Genomic DNA, 15,726 nt, shown 5'->3' on the forward strand with positions numbered 1-15,726 from the left:
TAAAAATATATTACAGTCATGAAAAGACATGGAGAAATGTTTTCGGTTTTTGTTTTGTTTTGTTTTGTTTTGAGACGGAGTCTCGCTCTGCCGCCCAGGCTGGAGTGCAGTGGCACAATCTTGGCTCACCGCAAGCTCTGCCTCCAGGGTTCATGCCATTCTCCTGCCTCAGCCTCCTGAGTAAGCTGGGACTACAGGCACCCGCCACCACGCCCGGCTAATTTTTTTTTTGTATTTTTAGTAGAGATGGGGTTTCACCGTGTTAGCCAGGATGGTCTCAATCTCCTGACCTCGTGATTTGCCCGCCTTGGCCTCCCAAAGTGCTGGGATTACAGGTGTGAGCCACTGCGTCTGGCCTAGAAATGTTAAGTACATATTGCTAAGTCAAAGCAGCCAATCTGAAAAGGATACAAGCTATATAATTGTAATTTTCTGGAAAAGACAAAACTATGGTAACAGTAAAAATATGAGGGGTTTAGGGAGGCAGGGAGGGATGAATAGGTGGAGGCTGAGATTTTTAGGGCAGTGAATTTATTCTGTATGATTGATGTTTATATAACATTAGGAATTTGTCAAAACCAACAGAATATACAACAAAAAGAGTAAACCCTAATGTCAACTATGGACTTTAGTTAGTAATAATGTGTCAATGTTGGCTCATCAATTACAATAAACATACCACATAAATGTGAGATGTTAACAGTAGGGGAAATTGGGGAAAGGCAAAAAGGCATATGGCACCCTCTACCAAGTCACTCACTCCATTCCCAAATCAAAATTACTACGAAAAACATTTAAGGCTTTTTGGGAAAACAATTTAAGAGAAGCAAGGAGGTTTACAGAACAAAAAATTTAGGAGAATTTATTACCCCATATTGAAATGTATTTTTCTTCTTTTTTTTTTTGAGATGGAGTCTCACTCTGTCACCCAGGTTGGAGTGCAGTGGTGAGAGCTCGGCTCACTGTAGCCTCTACCTCCCAGGCTCAAGAGGTTCTCCTGCCTCAGCCTCCCAAAGTAGCTGGGATTCCAGGCAGCCGCCACCAGGCCCTGCTGATTTTTTTTTTTTTAGTAGAGATGGGGTTTCGCCATGGTGGCCAGGCTGGTCTTGAACCCCTGACCTCAGGTGTTCCGTCTGCCTCAGCCTCCCAAAGTGCTAGGATTACATGCGTGAGCCACCACACCCAGCCAAAATGTATTATTAATATAAAGCTACAATAATCAAAAGAGTGTTCTTCTGGCTCCTGAAAGCACAGCAAGTCCAAAAACCAATGCAAGGTTTTATAAGAAGGTGTTTTCAGATCAATAAGGAAAGGACTATTCAATAAATGTTTCGGCATATGGATAATGACTCAGAGAAAAAGCACTTCGATCCCTTTCTTGTATAATCAACAAACATAAATTCCAAATGGCTTAGACATTACTATAAAAAGAAATGAAAACAAAAAGGCCTTAAGGTCAAAGTGAATACTTATGTAGTCATGATTAGCAAAGGTCTTCCCAAACATGAATCTAAAGGTAGTATCAAGGAAAAGACAGTTTTCACTCTGTGACACTTGTTTGCAACATATGACCATGGGTGACTCAGTACACTAAAGTCCTCTTAGGAATCGACAAGAAAAATGTAAACACTACAACAGAAAACAAAACAAAACAAAAATGTAGCAACACCCCGAACAGGCAATTCACAGAGTAAGAGAATGGCATTATACACACACACACACACAAAAATGTTTTGAACTCACAATAATTTTAAAGAAAATATTTCTATAAATTATGGGATTACTTTTATATACCCACATAAAATTTCATTTTTTCAATTAACTTCCTGCATTTTTTTTTTTTTTTTTTTGAGACAGAATCTTGCTCTGTCACCCACGCTGGAGTGCAGTGGCGCAAGACCTCCCAGGATCCTCCCACTGAGGCCTCCCAGGTAGGTCCCAAGACCGTGCCAACATCCCTGTATTTTTATTTTTTTTTAGATGGAGTCTCGCTCTGTTGCCCAAGCTGGAGTGCAGTGGTGCAATCTTGGCTCACTGCAACCTCCAGCTCCCAGGTTCAAGTGATTCTCCTGTCTCAGCCTCCAGAGTAGCTGGGATTACAGATGCACACCACCACGTCTGGCTAACGTTTGTATTTTCAGTAGAGACGGGGTTTTGCCATGTTGGCCAAACTGGTCTTGAACTCCTGACCTCAAGTGATCCACCCGCCTCGGCCTCCCAAAGTGTTGGGATTATAGGTGTGAGCCACTGCACCTGGCTGCCAGACTATTTTGCAAATAAATTTTTTGTAAAGATAAAATCTTGCACCTACATTGCCCAGGCCGATCTCAAACTCCTCGGCCTCCCAAAGCACAGGGATTCCAGGCCTGAGCAACAGTGCCTGGCCTGTTTTGAGGCCTCTCTTCACACAGAAGTTTTCTATTTTGATAGTCAAACTTACCACTCTTCCTTTTGTTTCTACATTTTATACCTTGAGGAAGTCCACCTCTACCCAAAGGGTGTATTTTCTCTACCACTTTATTGTTGTTGTTGGTTTTTTTTTGTTTTTGAGACGGGGCTTCGCTCTTGTCACCCAGGCTGGAGTGCAATGGCGCAACCTTGGCTTACTGCAACCTCTGCCTCCTGGGTTCAAGCGATTCTCCTGCCTCAGCCTCCCCAGTAGCTGGGATTACAGGCATGAGCCGCCACACCTAGCTAATTTTTGTATTTTTTAGTAGAGACAGGGTTTCATCATGTTGGCCAGGCTAGTCTCGAACTCCTGACCTCAGGTGATCCACCCGCCTCAGCCTCCCAAAGTGCTGGGATTACAGGCGTGAGCCACCACACCCTGCCCTTCTCTACCACTTTATACTGTTATTCTGTATGTGTTCAACATTAAGGCTTTTAATACCACCTTTATCCCATGCTAAATTTCATAAATGGGTATGTCTTTGAACTTTGTTCCCCTAACCTATTTGACTGTTCCACATTTTACAGTAATATTTGTGTATCTGATAGATTCAGGTGCTTTCCCATTTATTATTTAAAATATTTTATTTATTTTTCTCTTCCAAATGATTTTTAAGATCAAGCTGGTCAAGTTAATGAGAAATTTAGTTTGAATTTTGATTGGGATTGCATTTTATTATTTTAAGAGTTGTGATATCTGTCCAATACTGACTTTTTCATCCAGAAACAAGGAAAAAAATCTTTCCTACTATATTATCCAATAACAAGAACAGTTTATTAGTTATTTTGAGACAGAGTCTTACTGTTGCCCAGGCTGGAGTGTAGTGGCACGAAATCCGCTCACTGCAACCTCCCCACCTTCCAGGTTCAAGCAATCCTCCTGCCTCAGCCTCCCACGTACGTGGGACTACAGGCACGCACCACCACGCCTGGCTAATTTTTGTATTTTTAGTAGAGTTGGGGTTTCGTCATATTGGCCAGGCTGGTCTTGAACTCCTTATCTTAGGTGATTCACCCGCCTTGGCCTTCCAAAGTGCTGGGATTAAAGGTGTGAGCCACCATGCCTGGCCAGGAACAGTTTATTTTTGTATGCCATCTTGTTTCAGGTCACCATACTAAACCCATTAATTTTTTTTTTTTTTTTGAGACAGTCTTGCTTTGTTGCCCAGGCTGGAGCGCAGTGGCATGATCTCGCCTCACTGCAATCTCTGCCTCCCAGTTTCAAGCAGTTCTCCTGCCTCCGCCTCGACATCCCAAAGTGCTCAGGTTACAGGTGTGAGCCACCCCTGCCTGGCCCTGAAACCATTAATTCTAATTGTTGATTCCCTTAGGTTGGCTCTGTAGATGCTGTCACCTATAAATGTTTGGCTGCTTCCTTTCCAATATTTCTAATTCTTTTTGTTGCCTTACTACATGAGCTGGAATCTCAAATATATACTTAAGATGCAGAGATACAGGAACTTAGTTTCTTGCTGACTTTAATGGGAATGCACCTAGTATTTATATTTTAATGTTTGTTGTAAATTTCTGGTAGGTAGCAATAATCAAGTTAAGAAAATACCCTGTTATTTTCTACAGTTTTTTTTTTTAAACAACCAGGAATGGGTATTAAAAATACACCATTTTCTATATTTTGGGTTAATCCTATGGTGTTTCACTTTTTTTGAGACAGAGTCTCACTCTGTTGCCCAGCATGGAGTGCAATGGCACGATCTCAGGTCACTGCAACCTCTGCCCCGCAGGCTCATGAGTCTCCCACCTCAGCCTCCCAAGTAGCTGGGGCTACAGGTGTGCGCCACCATGCCCAGCTAATTTTTTGTATTTTTAGTAGGGATGGGGTTTCACCACGTTGGCCAGGCTGGGCTTGAACTCCTGACCTTAAGTGATCCACCTGCTTTGGCTTCCCAAAGTGCTGGGATTACAGGCATGAGCCACCATGCCCAGCCATAAATTTCTTAACGTTGAACCAACCTTGTAATCATGGGAAAAATTATACTTGGTGATAGGGTTTGGCTGTGTCCCCACCCAAACCTCATCTTGAATTGTAGGTCCCATAATCCCCACATGTGGCGGGAGGGACCCGGTGGGAAGTAACCGAATCATGGGGGTGGTTTCCCCATGCTATTCTCATGATAGTAAGCTCTCATGAGATCTGATGGCTTCATTAGCGGCTTCCCCCTTCAGTCGTCTCTCATTCTTCTCCTTTCTGCCACTATGTGAAGGACAACATGTTTGCTTCCCCTTCTGCCATTATTTTAACTTTCCTGAGGCCTCCCAGCCATGTTGAACTGTGAGTCAATTAAACCTCTTTCCTTTACTTGTTTATTTTTTGAGATGGAGTCTCGCTCTGTTGCCCAGGCTGGAGTGCAGTGGCATGATCTCGGCTCACTGCAAACTCTGCCTCCCGGGTTCACGCCATTCTCCTGCCTCAGCCTCCTGAGTAGCTGGAACTACAGGCGCCTGCCACCACGCCTGGCTAATTTTTTGTATTTTTAGTAGAGACGGAGTTTCACCGTATTAGCCAGGATGGTCTCGATCTCCTGACCCCACCTCAGCCTCCCAAAGTGCTCGGATTACAGGCGTGAGCCACTGCGCCTGGCCGCCCTCTCTCCTTTATAAATTACCCAGTCTTGGGTATGTTTTTATTAGCAGCATGAGAGTGGATGAATACCTTTGGCAATGAGCAATGTTTCTCATATCCTACTGGATTCCACTATTATTTAGTATGTTTAATCTGAGTTCACAGAAATCATTAGACTGTAATCTTCTTGTTTTTTCCTTTTTGAGACAGGGTCGCGCTCTGTCACCCAGGCTGGAATGCAGTGGCATGATCTCAGCTCACTGCAACCTCTGCCTCCCAGGTTCAAGTGATTCTCACACCTCAGCCTTCAAAATAGTAGCTGAGATTATATGTATGTGCCACCATGCCCAGCTAATTTTTGTATTTTTATTTTACTTTTCTGAGACAGAGTCTCACTCTGTCTCCCAAGCTGGAGTGCACTGGCACAATCTCGGCTCACTGCAACCTCCATCTCCTGGGTTCAAGCGATTCTCATGCCTCAGCTCCCACCGCCCCCCCCCCCCCCCCAAGTAGCTGGGACTACAGGTGTGCACCACCACACCCAGCTAATTTTTGTATTTTTAGTAGAGATGGGCTTTCTCTATGTCGGCCAGGCTGGCCTTGAACTCCTGACCTCAGGTGATCCACATGCCTCAGCCTCCCAAAGTGCTGTGATTACAGGCGTGAGCCACCACGCCCAGCCACATTTTTTTATTTTTAGTACAGACAGGGTTTCGCCATGTTGGCTAGGCTGGACTCAAGAGATCCACCCGCCTCGGCCTCTCTGAGTGCTGGGGTTACAGGTGTGAGCCACCATGCTTGGCCTCACCCAGTGTTTCTATGAAGGTGGTGCCTACCTTATAAAATAAGCTCCTAAATTTACTACCTTTATGTCCCGGAAAAGACAATGTAATCTGGGAAGCAAATGGTCCTTAAGATTTGAAAAAATTAGCATCTAGGCTTAAAAACTGCCTAGGCTTGAAATCTTTAATGTTACAATGTCCTCTATATTTAATCATCTATTCAAGTTTCCTACTATTTCTTGGACCAATGTTATCACATATTTTCCTAGAAAAAGCACCCAGGTCATTTCGATTTTCAAATTTATTTATTTATTTATTTTATTATTTTTTGAGACAGAGTCTCACTCTGTTGCCCAGGCTGGAGTGCACAACCTTGCCTCACTGTGACCTCCGCCTCCCAGGTTCAAGCGATCCTCATGTCTCAGCTCCTGAGTAGTGGGGATTACAGGCATGTGCCACCACACCCGGCTAATTTTTGTATTTTTAGTAGAGATGGGGCTTCACCATGTTGGCCAGGCTGGTCTCAAACTCCTGACCTCAAGTGATCCACTGCGCCCAGCAGATTGTTTCAAACTTAATAGGATACCATACTCTCCTAAGTTTAAAAATCATCTGAGTTCATTTTATGTTGAATTTCTCATTCCTATATAGTTCATTTATGTCTTTTTATTAAATTGGTTATACATTTTCTTAAATTGGTTTTATAAATTTTCTCTTTATAAAACTGTCTATTTTACTGGTCTTTTTAAAAAGCTAGTTTTTGGTTTTATCAATTAAGTTTACTGGACTACTTTCTATTTTATGAAGGTCTGCTTTTATTATTAATTCTTCCCCTTTCCTGCTTTCTTTAGACTTATTTTGTCGTTCTTATTCTTAAATTGAATATATAGTTCATTTTCTGTCATTATTTTTATAAAGATTCATTGAAGACTGTATTTTCTGTAGGCTATGTTGGCTGTATCTGATAGGTTTTTGTTATCAGTACCCTCATTATTACTGATGTCTTCAGCTCCTAAGTTTTATTTTAATCTCAACTCCTTAGCTATTTAGAAATATATATATATTTGGCCAGACATGGTGGCTCACACCTGTAATCCCAGCACTTTGGGAGGTCCCTGGGTGGGTGGATCATGAGGTCAGGACAGTGAGACCATCCTGGCTAACACAATGAAACCCCGTCTCTACTAAAAATACAAAAAAGTAGCCAGGCGTGGTGGCACGCGCCTGAGTCCCAGCTACTCGGGAGGCTGAGGCAGGAGAACCCAGGAGGTGGAGGTTGCAGTGAGCCGAGATCGCGCCACTGCACTCCAGCCTGGGTGACAGAGCAAGACTCTGTCTTAAAAAAAATATATATATAGAAATACATGTATTTTTGAGACAGGGTCTCTCTCTGTCCCCTAGGCTGGAGTGCAGTGGTGCAATCTTGGCTCACTGCAACCTCTGCCTCCTGGGTTTCAAGTGATTCTTGTGCCTTAGCCTCCCGACTAGCTGGGATTACAGGCATGCGCTATCACACCCAGCTAATTTTTGCATTTTTTGGAAGAGGTGGGGTTTCACCATGTTGGCCAGGTTGGTCTCCAACTCCTGACCTCAAGTGATCTGCCTCAGCCTCCCAAAGTGCTGGGATGACAGGCATGAGCCACTACACCCGGCCCCAGATTTACATTTAAATCTTATTATAAGACAAATTTTCTTTGCTTGAAGAACACTTTTTGTTTTTTGACAGGATCTTGCTCTGTTGCTGGAGTGGTATGCAGTGACATGATCACAACTCACTGCAGCCTCCATCTCCCAAGGTCAAGCAATCCTCTTGCCTCAGCCCCGAGTAGCTGGGATTACAGGTGCCCGCCACCACAACCAGCTAATTTTTGTATTTTTTGTAGAGACGGGGTTTCACCAGGTTGCCCAGGCTGGTCTTGAACCTCTGTGCTCAAGCCATTCTCTCACTTCGGCCTCCTAAAATGCTGGGATTATAGGCATGAGTCACCACACCTGGCCTGATGAACATTTTAAATTATTTATCTAAAGCTCTCTACAAATTTAGTCATCTGAAATTAGGTTCTCCTCTTTCACTTTATTTTTATTCAAATTAAAAGCTCTCTTTTGGGCCATAATGTCATAATGCTTAAATACTTATCCTGATTATGAGGGTAGTGTGACTGCAGTGAGTTCATACAAAGCATCTGGAAGAAAGATCTGAATTGACTCAGAAATAACAATGACTAAAAAAACAGATATACCTCCAAATAATACAAAGGTACACATATACAGGGTTATGTATTACAGTATTATTTGGAGTTATAAAACATTGAAAACTACCTAAATATACCAAACATGGGAGACTGGTTGAATACATTAAGGTATAAATAGAGAACTAGGTGCTACATATACAACTGTTTTATTTATTTATTTATTTTTTGAGACGGAGTCTCACTCTTGTTGCCCAGGCTGAAGTACAATGGTGTGATCTCAGCTCACCGCAACCTCCGCCTCCCAAGTTCAAGTGATTCTCCTGCCTCAGCCTCCCGAGTAGCTGGGACTAGAGGTGCCCACCACCATGCCCGGCTAATTTTTTGTATTTTTAGTAGAGATAGGGTTTCACCATGTTAGCCAAGCTGGTCTTGGACTCCTGACCTAAGGTGATGCACCTGCCTCAGCCTCCCAAAGTGCTAGGATTACAGGCGTGAGTCACTGTGCCCAGCCTACAACTGTTTTAAAAAGAAAAATGAGGAAAAACTTTATGAGCTTATACGGAAAAAGTTCCAGGAGATACTGGATTGGTAAGAAAAAAAAAAAAAAAAGAGCAAGAGAGGCTCAGTGGCTTGAGCCTGTAATCCCAGCAATTTGGGAGGCTTGGGCCCAAGAGTGAGACCACCCTGGGCAACATAGCAAGACTTCATCTTTACAAAAAAAATCTGTAAATAAAAAATTAGCCAGATGTGGCGGGAGCCTGCAGTCCCAGCTGCTCAGAAGACTGACGTGGGAGGATCTCTTGAGCCCAGAAATTAAATGCTGCAGTAAGCTCTGACTGTACCACTATACTTCCAGCCTGGGCAAAAGGGGTTGAATCTGTCTTTAATAACAACATCAAAAAAAGCCAGGTGTGGGCCGGGCATGGTGGCTCACACCTATAATCCCAACGCTTTGGAAGGCCGAAGCAGGTGGATCTCTTGAGGTCAGGAGTTCGAGACCAGCCTGGCCAACATGGTGAAATCCTGTCTCTACTAAAAATACAAAAAAATTAGCTGGGTGTGGTGGTGCGTGCCTGTAATCCCAGCTACTCAGGAGGCTGAGACACAAGAATCACTTGAACCCAGGAGGCAGAGGTTGCAGCAAGCTGAGATCACCCCACTGCACTCCAGTCTGGGCAACAGAGAAAGCCTCTGTCTCTGGAAGAAAAAAAAAAAAAGGCCAGGTGTGTTGGCTCGCACTTGTAATCCCAGCACTTTGTGAGGCCTAGATGGAAGCATCACCTGAGCCCAGAGGCAGCCTGGGCAACATAGTGAAACCGTCTCTACAAAAAATAAAGAAAAATTAGCTGTGTGTGGCCAGGTGCAATGGCTCATGCCTGTAATCACAGCTATTAGGGGGGTAGAGGCAGGAGAACAGCTTGAGCCCAGGAGTTCAAGACCTGCCTGGGCAATTTAGTGAGACCCCTGTTCTCCACAAAAGGGGGAAAACAAAAAAGGCGAAGGAGAAAATTAGCTGAGCATGGTGGCATGGCATGTGCCTGTAGTCCCAGCTACTCGGGAGGCTGAGGTGTGACAACTGCTTTAGCCCGGGAGGTCAAGGCTGCAGTGAGCCATGATCATGCCACTGCACTCCAGTCCAGACTGGAAGACAGAATGAGACTCTTGTCTCCAAAACACACAAAAAAACAAACAAAGAACATATATAGTACGCTACCGTTTATTTAAGAGGGAGAAATAAGAAGACATATATCTATTCCATATTTTTAAAAACAATAAGCTTGGTTCCCTCAAGGGATGAAAGGAGTTGGGGGTAACATGGGAAGGGATTCAGAAGAGAATAACACTTCTGGGTATATGTTTTTCTATAGATAATGGTTTATATATTAAAAAAATTAAAGATAGGACAGCGGGGAGTGAGGGAGAGGATGAAAACAAGCAAGATGAACACAACTATATTTCAAATGAGTAATACCATCAGGCAAAGAGGGAAAACAACAACAACAAAACAAATTCTAAGTAACCTATTAACACATTTGATGATCATGTCGTGGGCAGGACAGGCAGGAGCAGAGCTGCATGCGCATTCTCAATCCTTTCCCGGATGTTTGGTCTTCGTGGAAGTATGAGGGAAACAATTCTAAAACTATTTGAGAAGTAGAGGTTGAGTAGCTCTTACCTGAAATGCTTGGGATCAGAAGTATTTCAGATTTTGACATTTTTTCTAAATTATGGAATATTTGCATATATCTAACGAGGTGTCTCAGAGATGAGACTCAACCAAGTCTAAACACGAAATGCATTTGTTTCATAAATGCCTTATACGTACAGCCTGAAGGCAATTTTTTTTTTTTTTTTCTGAACACTTATCCCCAAGTTCTAATAAAGGTAATTCTACACAATATTTTAAATAACATTTGCAACTTGTCACTTGGGGTCAGTCAGGTGTGGAACTGTCCACTTGTAGTGTCATGTTGGCACTCAAAAAGTTTTGGATTTTGAAGCATTTTGGATTTTTGGACTTGGGCTGCTCATCCTATATTACAGAATTGAGCAAATGAATCAATCTATTGATATTATTGGGAGTCAGAGTTCTCACTATAGAAGAAGAGGGATATAAATAAATGGTATGAGAGAAGATAAAGAATTCTGTGGGGATAGACCGGAATTAGAAGCATCACTGTAGCCTAATGATTTCTAAAGTAAGTATGTGTACATGTAGGTACTTATCAGCAGTTTTCAACTGGTGACACTGGCAATGTTTGGAGATAATTTTCTTTGTAGCATCTAGTGGGTGGAAGCCAGAGATGTTGCTAACAACCAACATTATACAAGACAGCCCCCACAATAAAGAATTATTTGGCCCAAAATGTCAATCGCGCCAAGACTGAGAAAACACTTGTATATGTCTATACTAGGGTGTCAGTATATGTATTTATACGTGCATGTTATTTTCTACCTCTGTCTACTTAAAGGGCCCAGAAGCAAAGACATCCCAGTAATAATGCCCATAATACATATCATGGGCCACTAAGAAGAACCAAAGCTTGTTGGAGAAAGAGCTGATTCTAGAATTAAGGCAGGATAGGTACATAGTAAACCTGGAACATCTTGTTATTCTAGAAAGTAAGGAAGTAATCCCCCAAAATGATAGGAGCATACAAAAGCATCAACTGAGGGGGCTCTCATGGGCCAAATTTGGGACAATTCAAGTATGAAAACACAGAGAATAGTAATGAATGATAAACTATGGAAAATATAAGAACTCATGAGTTCACATCAATAATGAAAAGACAGCCAGGTGTGGTGGCTCACATCTGTAATTCCAGCACTTTGGGAGGCCAAGGTGGGCGCATCACCTGAGGTCAGGAGTTCAAGACCAGCCTGGCCAACATGGTGAAACCCTGTCTCTACTAAAAATACAAAAATTAGCTGGGCGTGGTGGCGGGTGCCTGTAATCTCAGCTACTTGGGAGGCTGAGGCAGGAGAATCGCTTGAACCCGGGAGGCGGAGGTTGGAGTGAGCCAAAATCGCAGCACTGCACTCTGTACACTCCAGCCTGGGTAATAGAGTGAGACTCCATCTCCCAAAAAAAACAAAAACAAAAACAAATCAAAAACAAGAAAAAAGACAAGTAAATAAAAAGAAGAAAAAGAAAGTCCCTTGCTTACATCAAAATGATGAGTGCTGCCTGTAGTGTGGAATGAGTGGTGGTGTAAACCATCACTCTATAACCACTGTAGTAAAGATGGTTCAGGCGAGAATTAATAGACCTCAAATCCAGGAGGGAAATACTGATGGAAAACATGAATGTCTGCATGGTCTTAAAGTACTTCCCACTTATTTGTGGTAAAGAAAGTAATAGTAACTACACAGTGGAAAAATCAATCATCTTGGTTGAGGATGAAAATTGAGGGGCAGATGACCATTATGTCTCTCTAAATGCAACTCTCTTAAGAAGAATACAAACTAGTTATGTAGTATTCTGGCCAAGAATGCATAACCTGAATCTAGTCATGAGGAAACACTAGAAAAGTACAATATGAGCATTTTCGGAGGCCAAGGTGGACGGATCACCAGGTCAGGAGTTTGAGACCAGTCTGGCCAATACAGTGAAACCTCGCCTCTACTAAAAATACAAAAAATAAGCCGGGTGTGGTGGTTTGTGCGTGTAATTCCAGCTACTCAGGAGGCTGAGGCAGGAGAATATTGTGAACCCAGGAAGCAGAGGTTGCAGTGAGCTGAGATCACACCATTGCACTCCAGCCCGGGTGACAGCGCGAGGCTCCGTCTCAAAAAAAAAAAAAAAAAAAAAAAAAAAAAAGGACAATATGAGAAATACTCTATTTTAAAACAAAGACTATTCCTCAAAAACATTAAGGTCAAAAAAAAAAAGACAAAGACAAAGAAAAGCTGAGGAACTGTTCCAGATTAAATGTGACTGAAGACACATGAGGGCTAAATGAAATACCTGATCCTGGACGGGATAACGTATGACAGTAACAAAGTGCTACAAAGGACATTATGGAATCAACTGACAAAACTGGAATATGGAAGGTTAAATTTAATAAAACTGCTAGCTATACTGTGGTTTTATAGAATATCCTTATTTTTAGGAACTACTTAAGTTTATTTGTGGGAAAAGGTATTTCTTTGATATATGCAACTTACTCTCAAATGGCTTAAGAAAAACCTATTGCGTACTGCACACACACATCCCCAATACACAGAGTGCAAATGATAAAGCAAATGGTACAAAATGTTAACAATGGGTATATTTCAAAAAACATTAGTATGCTTTGTGTTAATCTTGCAACTTCATAAATTTGAAATTACTTCCAAATAAAAATTGTTGAAAAGCCACAGAAATTTTTTTTTAATTGTAAAAATGTAGAACATACTCATGCCTGTAATCCCAGCACTTCGGGATGCCAAAGCAGGTGGATCATGAGGTCAGGAGTTAGAGACCAGCCTGGCAAAGATGGTGAAACCCTGTCTCTACTAAAAATACAAAAATTAGCTGGGTGTGGTGGCAGATGCCTGTAATCCCAGCTACTTGGGAGGCTGAGGCAGGAGAATTGGTTGAACCCTGGAGGTGGAGGTTGCAGTGAGCCGAGATCGCACCACTGCACTCCAGCCTGGGCAACAGAGCAAGACTCCATCTCAAAAAAGAAAAAAAAAAAAAAAAAGGTAGAACATAAAGCTACATTTTCCGGTTTTGTTTTTTTGTTTTTAAGGCTAGTCAGGTGAAGCAGGGGGAGTGGAAAATCCCCCTATGTTCTTCACCTATAAAAATGGAATGCTATAAAATACTCTAAAAGAGAAGGGGTCAAACCATTTCACACCTCTATCATTAAAGCATCTGCATTAATTATTTTATTAGCTACCTCATAAAGTTCAAATTCTGTAATGGCCATTGGAAGATAAAAGAAACACAACAAGGCAAAGGAAAGGCATCAGTGATAACAAGAACAAAACAGCTTTCATTTTTCTAAGGCATAAATTCCAGACCAAAAGGAGGTTTAGAAGAGCTTTGAAGCAATTGAATATAATATTTTAAAAGATAAGCTTAGGGGCCAGGTGCAGTGGCTCACGCCTGTAATCCCAGCACTTTGGGAGGCCGAGGCGGGTGGATCACGAGGTCAGGAGATCGAGACTATCCTGGCTAACACGGTGAAACCCCGTCTCTACTAAAAATACAAAAATTAGCCGGGCGTGGTGATGGGCACCTGTAGTCCCAGCTACTTGGGAGGCTGAGGCAGGAGAATGGCATGAACCCAGGAGGCAGAGCTTGCAGTGAGCCGAGACTGCGCCACTGCACTCCAGCCTGGGTGACAGAACGAGACTCCATCTCCAAAAAAAAAAAAAAAAAAAAAAAAAAATAGACAAGCTTAGGGTAAAACTTATCCCAACTGACTTGTCTGTTTTGCATTAAACTTACATACAATCAAGTCACAAGGGTGAATAATGCTATATCATAGCTGGGCAAAGTGGCTCATGCCTGTAATCCCAGCACTTTGGGAGGCCGAGGTGAGTGGATCACTTGAGGTCAGGAGTTCGAGACCAGCCTGGACAACATGGTGAAACCCCATCTCTACTAAAAATACAAAAATTAGCTGGGCATGGTAGCGGGTGCCTGTAATCCCAGCTACTTGGGAGGCTGAGGCAGGAGAATAGCTTGAACCCGTGAGGCGGAGGTTGAAGTGAGCTGAGATGGTGCCATTGCACTCCAGCCTGGGTGACAAGAGCGAAAAACTCCTTCTCAGAAAAAATACATAAATTTTAAAAATAATGCTATATCATAATAAGACTGTTTTAAAATCAGACCAAACTGCCTAAACCAATATTGGAACACTGGTAAAAATAGTTTTAATCTTAGAAGAGACCTCCCAAAGCTGTATTTTAGTTTACTACTTTCTCTCTCAGGGAGATTTTTTTTTAAAGCACAAAACAAAGAAACTTACAGTTCATCTCGTTGTCTCTGGGACAGCACCATCTTGGCTGTAATGTCAAGCTTATCTGATATAGTGGTATGTCCCTCCTTTGGGAAATCAAAAAGCTTTTTGATCCGTGGACTTATAATTTAAATATGCCACTAAGTGTCTTCCACACAGGGGAAAATGATTCTTTCACAAATGAATCCAACTAGTAACCAGAAGATATTCAACAAGTAAGATTCATTCCACCTAAGGAGAAAGAGAAGAATAAAAAAGATTATTTCACTTAAAATTTATTTCTAAATTATTAGTTATAGTACTCATTTTCAAAGATAAATTTTATTGTGATGTTAGTATAAATATTAGATGACTTTCCACTTATAGTGAAAATCAACTAATGTCAAAAACCATACTGTTTTATGTCTTTTAAATTAATAATTCAATGACCCAAAACAGCATTACTTTTAAATTTAACATACATCTACCCACTCCCAATCATGTTAACCTGCCAGATACATTTGATTTCAAATATTAACATGTAACTCTAAAAGAATGTAATTCTTAGAGACAAAAAGTAAAATTTCAAATTTACAAAAAAGGTATAAAAGGTAAAACAGATAAGGGTTTCATGAACTGCACAAGCCGAACAGTGCCAACTATAACTGAAGTAACCTTCAAGGTTGAGTGTTAGTCACCAATAACCTTAGAATGGCTGGTATTTATAACATACACTGCTTAGCAATCTTACGCTTTTTATTGTTTTTTTGGAGACAGGTTCTCACACAGGTTGGAGTGCAGTGGCATGATCACAGCTTACTGCAGCCTTCCCCCTCTGGGCTTAAGTGATCCTCCCACCTCAGCTTCCCAAGCAGCTAGGACTATAGGCACACACTACCATGCCCAGCTAATTCTTAAATTTTTTTTTGTAGAGACATGTCTCTCTACATTGCTGATCTCAAACTCCTGTATTCATGGGATCCTCCTGCCTCAGTCTCCCAAAGTGCTGGAATCTTATGCTTTCTTAACCAATGTACCTAATTTAAGAAATGTATTTGAGATGGTGTTATTTAAAATAGAGGCTACTGGTATATATAAAATTTGATTGGAAGAGGCAATTCAAGGCAGTAAAAAAATCATCCTCCAAATGATATGAAATTAACATGTAATGAAGACCCTGTGGGACAACCAATCTAGAAACCTATCACGGACAGAAGAGTTAAGGACCAGTTCCTGAGTACCTTTCAAATGCAATTGCAGTCACTGCTCCAGGCACTGGGAATACAGTAATG

At 41.9% G+C, this 15,726-nt stretch overlaps 1 protein-coding gene across 2 annotated transcripts in view; it reads right to left on the bottom strand.

Moving 5' to 3' along the window:
- Positions 1-15,726, bottom strand: part of PAFAH1B1 (platelet activating factor acetylhydrolase 1b regulatory subunit 1) — a 91,656-nt gene that overhangs the window by 31,035 nt on the left and 44,895 nt on the right. For both annotated transcript variants that reach the window (XM_032139304.2, XM_032139305.2), the window contains one exon: positions 14,465-14,686. In XM_032139304.2, coding sequence (XP_031995195.1) covers positions 14,465-14,496 — 32 coding nt within the window. In that variant the 5' untranslated portion in view covers positions 14,497-14,686. The remainder of the gene's footprint in view (positions 1-14,464; positions 14,687-15,726) is intronic.

The sequence above is a fragment of the Hylobates moloch genome, unplaced genomic scaffold, assembly GCF_009828535.3.
Source record: "Hylobates moloch isolate HMO894 unplaced genomic scaffold, HMol_V3 SCAFFOLD_19, whole genome shotgun sequence".
Classification (NCBI taxonomy): domain Eukaryota; kingdom Metazoa; phylum Chordata; class Mammalia; order Primates; family Hylobatidae; genus Hylobates; species Hylobates moloch.